This window comes from Cebidichthys violaceus, unplaced genomic scaffold (assembly GCF_023349555.1).
Source record: "Cebidichthys violaceus isolate CVI_PGR_0920_01 unplaced genomic scaffold, fCebVio1.0.p SCAF_3, whole genome shotgun sequence".
NCBI lineage: Eukaryota > Metazoa > Chordata > Actinopteri > Perciformes > Stichaeidae > Cebidichthys > Cebidichthys violaceus.
The window spans coordinates 2,206,518-2,215,988 of NW_027176483.1; the positions used below are offsets into that span (position 1 = coordinate 2,206,518).

Genomic DNA, 9,471 nt, shown 5'->3' on the forward strand with positions numbered 1-9,471 from the left:
AGTGTGGTATTAGTACTTTTACTTCGGTTAAGGATCTGAATACTTCCTCCACCCTCCCTCACTGAGAGGAGGAGCAACACTGAAAGAGGAGCTTCAAGGTCACATTTCCTCCAATCAAAGTAAAGTTAGTCTGAGTGACAGCAGAGCTGCAGTCGAGACAAGTCTCTCTGTTTCTCTCTAAAGAAACATTCAACTGAATCCAGCAGCTTCTTCTCAACAACACAAACTCTGGTGAGTTCACTGTTCTACAGACCAAATGTACTGATTCAATGTTTGTCAAAATGCAGTTAAAACTAAAATCTGACATTTTAACACTTGTTTTATTATATAGATCATATGATGTCATAGAAATGTCATTTTTAGTAAAAATCCAAAATGTAGGTTTTGTCTGAACTACAACACAGAGGTATAAATATCACCACAGTGACTGAACTCTTCAGGTTTGTCAGAATGCAGTCACAGCTAGTTTCAGCTTCACTTCATTCACAGACTATTTCTGACGACTTTCTTTCCTGTCAGTGAACGTTCAGTTTGTTACACCACATACAGATATAAGGCAGCAGCTAAAGCCAACGATGACAAAGAATAAAAAGTAACATCAGGTGATGGTTAAAGCTAGATGACCTTTGAACTCTCCAAACACAGAGTACAGCGTCTAACGTCATGTGACAACTTATTTTATTGCCTGTAAAGGAATAAAATAGACTTTTTATAACTTAAACATCCAGTATTATCTCATAATCTGATCTCCACTCAGACAGAAGTTCCACTCAGGTTCAATGTTTCACTGACGTTCATCGTGGTCGTGAGGGTTGTGGAGAGAAACGTTACTTTAATGGTGAATGGACTTTGCATTTATGTCGAGCTTCAGACCATTAAAAGTTCTGTACACTACATGTCAACATTCACCCATTCACACACACATCAATACACTGATGGCAAAGACTGCCACACAATGTGCCAACCTGCCCATCAGGATCTAAGAGATCACCTCGTCTAACAGCTCCGCCTACTGACCAATCAAAGCTGGGTTCATTGATCGTTAGATAATATTACACAAATATGAAGAAGTTAAAGTCATAAACCAGGATAGAAGCAACAGTTTATGTTGACAAATGCAGGAAAGACAGCTGGAAATGAATCTCTGACTATTTCTATTTCCTGCAACGTGGTGTCAGTTCCACAGAATTTGATAACTGAGATTAAAACACATATTGCATATTGTTTTAGCTTAGTGCCTTTTAAAACACACACACACACACACACACACACACACACACACACACACACACACACACACAAGGGGAAATAATCCAAAATATCTCTGCTACATAGAGCTCAATAGATCTGACTATAACTACATGTGTTAGATTAATGTGTTGATTGGATGTATTCATGTGGTGTGTTTGACTTTTTTGATTTACCGAGTTGATAACGAGCTTCATAGGTTAGTGAAGCCAAATAAGCAAAAGATAGCCTGAGTGTGATGAACTGTCTTCATGTTACAGAACCCAGCTCTAAGTCTGAGTCACAGTGAGTTATGGTGGATCATGTGTTAATAATTAGATTTAATGTTTCATTCACAACCACAGCGCATATTTGCTTTCTGACATTTTCTAAGTAAACCTGCGCCTCAGTCACGTCCAATATGACAAAAGCATTTAAGACTAATTATCGTAACATCTTATTAATCAACCATATGTAATAACAGTTTTGTTTTTCACTGTTGTTGTCCTCAGAGTGTAGATATGTCTGCTGCCAGCTGTCTGCTGACTGAAGATCAGTTTCTGTGCTCCATCTGTCTGGATGTGTTCACTGATCCAGTCAGCACACCATGTGGACACAACTTCTGTAAAACCTGCATCACTCAACACTGGAACGTTAATGTACCCAATCAGTGTCCAAACTGTAACAGGTTCTTCTACACCAGACCTGAGCTGCGGGTCAATACCTTCATCTCTGAGATAGCTGCTCAGTTCAGAGAGTCAGCTCAACAGGAAACCAAGCTGGAGAAGACTGAGGCTGAAATTCATCAGATGATCCAGAAAAGACAACTGAAGATTCAGGAGATCAAACACTCAGTGGAGCTCAGTGAGGAAGATGCAGACAGAGAGATAGCAGATGGTGTTCAGGTCTTCACCGCTCTGAAGGAGTCTGTTGAGAGAAGCCAGACCGAGCTCATCGACACAATCAAAGAGAAGCAGAGAAAGACAGAGAAACAGGCTGAAGGCTTCATCAAAGAGCTGGAACAGGAAATCTCTGAGCTGAAGAAGAGAAGCACTGAGGTGGAGCAGCTCTCACGCTCTGAAGACCACCTCCACCTCCTCCAGAGCTTCAGGACCCTGAACACTGCTCCACCCACCAAGAACTGGACAAGAGTCAGAGTCAGTCCACCTTCATATGAGGGGACTGTGGTGAGAGCTGTGAATCAGCTGGAGGAGACGCTCAGTAAACAGATGAAGAAGCTGTTTGAGGTCGAGCTGAAGAGGGTCCAGCAGTCTGCAGTGGATGTGACTCTTGATCCTGATACAGCACATCCTTATCTCATCCTGTCTGATGATGGAAAACAAGTTAAACATGGTGATGTAAAGAAGAATCTCCCAAACAATCCAGAGAGATTTGATCTTTGTGCTAATGTCTTATCAAAGCAGAGATTCTCTTCAGGAAGATTTTACTACGAGGTTCAGGTTAAAGGGAAGACTGACTGGGATTTAGGAGTGGTCAGAGAGTCGATCAACAGGAAGGGAAGAATCACACTGACTCCTCAGAATGGTTACTGGACGATATGTTTGAGGAATGAGAATAAGTACGGAGCTTGTGCTGACCCTGCAGTCCGTCTCTCTCTGAAGTCTCAGCCTCAGAAGGTGGGGGTGTTTGTGGATTATGAGGAGGGTCTGGTCTCCTTCTATGACGTTGATGCTGCAGCTCTTATCTACTCCTTTACTGGCTGCTGCTTCACTGAGAAGCTCTTCCCAATCTTTAGTCCATTTCTTAATGCTGGTGGTAAAAACTCTGCTCCTCTGATCATCTCTCCTGTCAATCAAACTGAGTAGAACAAACACTTTATCTTCTACAGAGAGACTCTTTCATTTAATGTAACAAATCTATATTATTGGTGATTTACGGTGTAAACATTATTGATTCTTCACATTATGATCAATGCTTTTTGATATTTGTCTGTAAATGTTTTTCTACTTCTCCAACACACAGACATTAATCCACTGATTGATATGATCTAATGTAGTCTAATTCATTCTAATAACTGCATAACCTGCCTTCAAGACTGCTAAGTCATCAAAGACAATGAACTCAGGAATAAGAAGCATTTGAACATTCCTTAAATATCTGTGAGCCAAATGAAAATGTTTAATGTCTGATTATTGTATATATAATACATTATGACTACTGGAACACATTATTGGATAAAGTCATGTACCACTTATTATATATTTTAAATAAAAGGTGTTTAAGGGTTTTAGTTTTTATCATTTTAGAATCAACATAAAAATCAAGAGATCTCTGTCTGGTATGTTTTTAGGGGTCAATAAAAGATGAATTATTGATTCATATTTGTAGAAAATGAATCAACAAAATGTGATCATGAAACATTCAGCTTCTGTGACCAGAGAAGAGAAGTTGTGTATCGTGTTATTTGTATTTCATACAGTCCTCCTCTCTGCTGATCCTCAACACAATAAAAACAAAGAACGTTTGAACTGATTTGTCTTTTTATTTCACATTTAATCAAGTTCTGTATTTAAGCAACATTTTGAGGGAATTTACTTGTGTATTTATACTTCATACTTTTACTGTACTACATCTCAGAGGTACATATTGTACTTTTTACTAAATTTATCTAAAAGCTTTAGTTTCTTTTCAGATGACAGTTTTTCATCTCCTTCCTGTCCAGGTAAAAACACGTATCTCCAGATGTGTTGATGTTGAATGTTTGTGATAAACTGAAGGATGAAGTGTTTCTTTATGTGTTGATGTTGAATGTTTGTTTACCACAGTGTGGTATTAGTACTTTTACTTCAGTTAAGGATCTGAATACTTCCTCCACCACTCCCTCCTGGCGACGGGCCACTGAGAGGAGGAGCAACAGTGAAAGAGGAGCTTCAAAGTCACTTTACCTGAAATGTAATTAAAGTTATTCTGAGCGACAGCAGAGCTGCAGTCGAGACAAGTCTCTCTGTTTCTCTCTAAAGAAACATTCAACTGAATCCAGCAGCTTCTTCTCAACAACACAAACTCTGGTGAGTACACTGTTCTACAGACCAAATACACTCACTGAATATTTGATCCAAGTTTAGTTCAAACCAGAATCTGACTGTTTTACATCTTGTTTTATCATATAAAGAATATTAAACCATAGAAATGTGTCGTTGTAGATAAAACCATCAGAGGTAGAAACTAAACCACAGTGACTGAACTCTGACTAGTTAAAGGTCAGACAGAATACAGTCACAGCTAGCATTAGCTTAAGCTAATTCACAGACCTGTTTCCTGGTTGAACTCAAACCCTCAGCTCTACTCAGACAGGAAGTTCAACTCAGAGCAAATGTTGAGCAGAGCTCCATCGGAGGTAGTGGTGGTTTTAGAGATAAATAATATTAAATATAATATCCTGCAGTCCAGAGCAGATAGCTTCCATATTTCCTCTTGTACATTTCTGATCCTCTATTTACTGATTTAAATTGTGATATTAACAAGAACCAGATGGTTTAGGATGTTATCACTGCAATGCCAAAGATTAGTTTATCATTGTTTCATTATTATTATTTTTTCATACATATTCATTGATAAACGAACAAGCAGCTAATTCTCAAATACAACAGTCATATAAGTGACTGGCAGCAGGCAGGGATCAGCCAGAGGCAGCCTTAAAAACTGATGTTGAACCACAGAGAATAAAGGCAGAGTGATCCACCTTCACTAGTTTAGTCTGAACAAATCCACCACACAAACTAACTCAGTCTGATCTTTGGAAGATAGTCTCAAACCGTGACAGTGATGAAAAGTAAAGGTGGGAATCAGAGAAACTCAGGATACTATAGAGATACGTTACCCACGATAAAGATGGAATCACTATTAGAGATGCACCGATCCGATATCAATATCTGTATCGGTCCCGATATAGGAAAAAATTCTAGATCGGGTATCGGTGACAATGTGACCGATCCATAAAGGCAAATCTATTCAGTCCAATTATATGCGTTGTGCTCTGCGTAACGTCATGCGCTAGCGAACTGGCCGCATAGATTGTTTTCAAAATGGAGCGAGCGAAAGGATCAGCCATCTGGAACCGGGCAGCCGCTCTCAGTTGTCGGGGATAAGGGATTCCGGCTGCTAGTTAACCACCTGGAACCACGCTACAACATGGTAAGCCGAAAATATTTGTCGGAGACGGCGCTACCTGAACTGCACGGTAAAGTGTGCAAACACATATTGAAGGCGATAAAAGATGTCAAATCGATAAGTTTCACGACAGACATCTGGAGCTCCGACGTTTCCCCCGTGTCACTTTTAAGTTTAACGGCACACCGGCTGGATGAAACTTTTGTGCCACACAGTGCAATGTTAAATGCAACAAACTTTCGTGGGTCGCACACCAGCGAAGCGATAGCAGCTAGCCTGAAGGAAATGTTTGACAAGTGGCAAATTCAGTTGAGCAAAATCCACGTGATTCTGAGGGACAACGCCAGCAACACGAGAAAAGCGATGGACAACCTGGGGGGCGCGTAGCGTCGGCTGCGTTTTTTAAATCGATTCAGCACTGTTTTTCTCTATTAGATCGGTATCAGATCGGTATCGGTCGATACTAAACCTCAGATATCTGTATCGATATCGGAAGTGAAAAACGTGGATCGGTGCATCCCTAATCACTATACAACGATTCTGTGACACTAAATACATTACAGGACATTAATCTATGATACATCATGATATCTGTGTCACTGAAGAAGAAGAAATACTCAAAAAAGGCAAAAAGCAGGAATTATGTATGTATTTCCTGCAACGTGGTGTCAGTTCCACAGAATTTGATAACTGAGATTAAAACACATATTGCATATTGTTTTAGCTTAGTGCCTTTTAAAACACACACACACACACACACACACACACACACAAGGGGAAATAATCCAAAATATCTCTGCTACATAGAGCTCAATAGATCTGACTATAACTACATGTGTTAGATTAATGTGTTGATTGGATGTATTCTTATGGCGTGTTTGACTTTTTGATTTACCGAGTTGATAACGAGCTTCATAGGTTAGTGGAGCCAAATAAGCAAAAGATACCCTGAGTATGATGAACTGTCTTCATGGTACAGAACCCAGCTCTAAGTCTGAGTCACAGTGAGTTATGGTGGATCATGTGTTAATAATTACATTTAATGTTTCATTCACAACCACAGCACATATTTGCTTTCTGACATTTTCTAAGTAAACCTGCTCCTCAAACACGTCCAATATGACAAAAGTATTTAAGACTAATTATAGTTACAGCTTATTAATCAAACAATATGTAATAACAGTTTTGTTTTTCCACTCTTGTTGTCCTCGGAGTGTAGATATGTCTGCTGCCAGCTGTCTGCTGACTGAAGATCAGTTTCTGTGCTCCATCTGTCTGGATGTGTTCACTGATCCAGTCACCATACCATGTGGACACAACTTCTGTAAAACCTGCATCACTCAACACTGGAACGTTAATGTCCCCAATCAGTGTCCAAACTGTAAAGAGGTGTTCAAAGTCAGACCTGAGCTGCTGGTCAATACCTTCATCTCTGAGATGGCTGATCAGTTCAGACAGTCAGCTCAACATAAAGCCAGCAGCAGCAGCTCAGAGCAACAAGCTGCCAAACCAGGAGAAGTTCCCTGTGACGTCTGCACTGGAACCAAACTGAAGGCCCTGAAGTCCTGCCTGGTGTGTCTGGTCTCCTACTGTGAGACTCACCTGGAGCCTCATCTGACAACGTCAGGTCTGAAAAGACATCAGCTGATCGACCCTGTGGAGAACCTGGAAGGCAGGATGTGTACGGAGCACCATAAACTGCTGGAGCTGTTCTGTCAGACCGACCAGATGTGTGTCTGCATGCTCTGCACTGTTCTGGACCACAAGAACCATGATGTTGTTCCTCTGAAAAAAGAATATGAAGGAAAGAAGGCCGAGCTGGGGAAGACTGAGGCTGAAGTTCAGCAGATGATCCAGAAGAGAGAACTGAAGATTCAGGAGATCAAACACTCAGTGGAGCTCAGTGAGGAAGATGCAGACAGAGAGATAGCAGATGGTGTTCAGGTCTTCACCGCTCTGAAGGAGTCTGTTGAGAGAAGCCAGACCGAGCTCATCGACACGATCAAAGAGAAGCAGAGAAAGACAGAGAAACAGGCTGAAGGCTTCATCAAAGAGCTGGAACAGGAAATCTCTGAGCTGAAGAAGAGAAGCACTGAGGTGGTTCAGCTCTCATGCTCTGAAGACCCCCTCCACCTCCTCCAGAGCTTCAGGACCCTGAACACTGCTCCACCCACCAAGAACTGGACAAGAGTCAGAGTCAGTCCACCTTCATATGAGGGGACTGTGAGGAGAGCTGTGAATCAGCTGGAGGAGACTCTCAGTAAACAGATGAAGAAGCTGCTTACTGAGGCTGAGCTGAAGAGGGTCCAGCAGTCTGCAGTGGATGTGACACTTGATCCTGATACAGCACATCCTCATCTCATCCTGTCTGATGATGGAAAACAAGTAAATGATAGTGATGTAAAGAAGAATCTCCCAAACAATCCAGAGAGATTTGATTATTGTGCTTATGTTTTAGCAAAGCAGAGTTTCTCTTCAGGAAGATTTTACTACGAGGTTCAGGTTAAAGGGAAGACTGAGTGGTCTGTAGGAGTGGCCAGAGAGTCGATCAACAGGAAGGGAATCATCCCACTGTCTCCTCAGAATGGTTACTGTACGATATGGTTGAGGAATGAGAATGAGTATGAAGCTCTCGATGACTCATCAGTCCTTCTCTCTCTGAAGTGTCAGCCTCAGAAGGTGGGGGTGTTTGTGGATCATGAGGAGGGTCTGGTCTCCTTCTATGACGTTGATGCTGCAGCTCTTATCTACTCCTTTACTGGCTGCTGCTTCACTGAGAAGATCTACCCATTCTTTGGTCCTGATCTTAATGATGGTGGTAAAAACTCTGCTCCTCTGATCATCTCTCCTGTCAATCACACTGAGTAGAACAAACACTTGATCTTCTACAGAGAGACTCTTTCATTTAATGTAACAAATCTATATTATTGGTGATTTACGGTGTAAACATTATTGATTCTTCACATTATGATCAATGGGTTTTTCTATTTGTCTGTAAATGTTTTTCTACTTCTCCAACACACATACAATAATCCACTGATTAATATGATCTAATGTAGTCTAATTCATTCTAATAACTGCATAACCTGCCTTCAAGACTGCTGAGTCATCAAAAACAATGTACTCAGTAATAAGAAGCATTTGAACATTCCTTAAATATCTGGGAGCCAAATGAAAATGTTTAATGTCTGATTATTGTATATATAACACATTATGAATACTGGCACACATTATTGGATAAAGTCATGTACTACTTATTATATATTTTAAATAAAAGGTGTTTAAGGGTTTTAGTTTTTATCATTTTAGAATCAACATAAAAATCAAGAGATCTCTGTCTGGTATGTTTTTAGGGGTCAATAAAAGATGAATTATTGATTCATATTTGTAGAAAATGAATCAACAAAATGTGATCATGAAACATTCAGCTTCTGTGACCAGAGAAGAGAAGTTGTGTATCGTGTTATTTGTATTTCATACAGTCCTCCTCTCTGCTGATCCTCAACACAATAAAAACAAAGAACGTTTGAACTGATTTGTCTTTTTATTTCACATTTAATCAAGTTCTGTATTTAAGGAACATTTTGAGGGAATTTACTTGTGTATTTATACTTTATGTTACTTTATACTTTTTACTGTATTACATCTCAGAGGTACATATTGTACTTTATACTGTACTACATCTCAGAGGTACATATTGTACTTTTTACTAAATTCATCTAAAAGCTTTAGTTTCTTCTCAGATAACAGTTTTTCATCTCCTTCCTGTTCAGGTAAAACCACGTATCTCCAGATGTGTTGATGTTGAATGTTTGTGATAAACTGAAGGATGAAGTGTTCCTTTATGTGTTGATGTTGAATGTTTGTGATAAACTGAAGGATGAAGTGTTCCTTTATGTGTTGATGTTGAATGTTTGTGATAAACTGAAGGATGAAGTGTTCCTTTATGTGTTGAATGTTTTTGATAAACTGAAGGATGAAGTGTTCCTTTATGTGTTGAATGTTTTTGATAAACTGAAGGATGAAGTGTTCTACTTCTTCAGATAAATAAACTCTTTAAAAAGCCTCTTGGATCAGCTGTATCGTCACAAAGTTGAAAACAGCTGTTTGTTC

The 9,471-nt window shown here is 39.8% G+C and overlaps 2 protein-coding genes across 2 annotated transcripts; both read left to right on the forward strand.

Moving 5' to 3' along the window:
* Positions 1–1,796: 1,796 nt before the first annotated feature.
* Positions 1,797–3,053, forward strand: LOC137881780 (E3 ubiquitin-protein ligase TRIM21-like; the record flags this gene model as incomplete). Its single annotated transcript, XM_068723882.1, has 1 exon — positions 1,797–3,053. A coding segment is annotated over one exon (1,257 nt), but the record flags the coding sequence as incomplete, so codon positions are not given.
* Positions 3,054–6,579: 3,526 nt separating this feature from the next.
* On the forward strand, positions 6,580–8,889 carry LOC137881356 (E3 ubiquitin-protein ligase TRIM21-like). Its single transcript, XM_068723269.1, has one exon. It carries the CDS (start codon positions 6,580–6,582, stop codon positions 8,224–8,226), a length of 1,647 nt encoding a protein of 548 aa, XP_068579370.1. The 3' UTR covers positions 8,227–8,889.
* Positions 8,890–9,471: the final 582 nt, after the last annotated feature.

Coding starts and splice junctions, on each gene's coding strand:
- LOC137881356 (XM_068723269.1), top strand. CDS start 6,580: ATGTCTGCTGCCAGCTGTCTGCTGACTGAAGATCAGTTTCTGTGCTCC.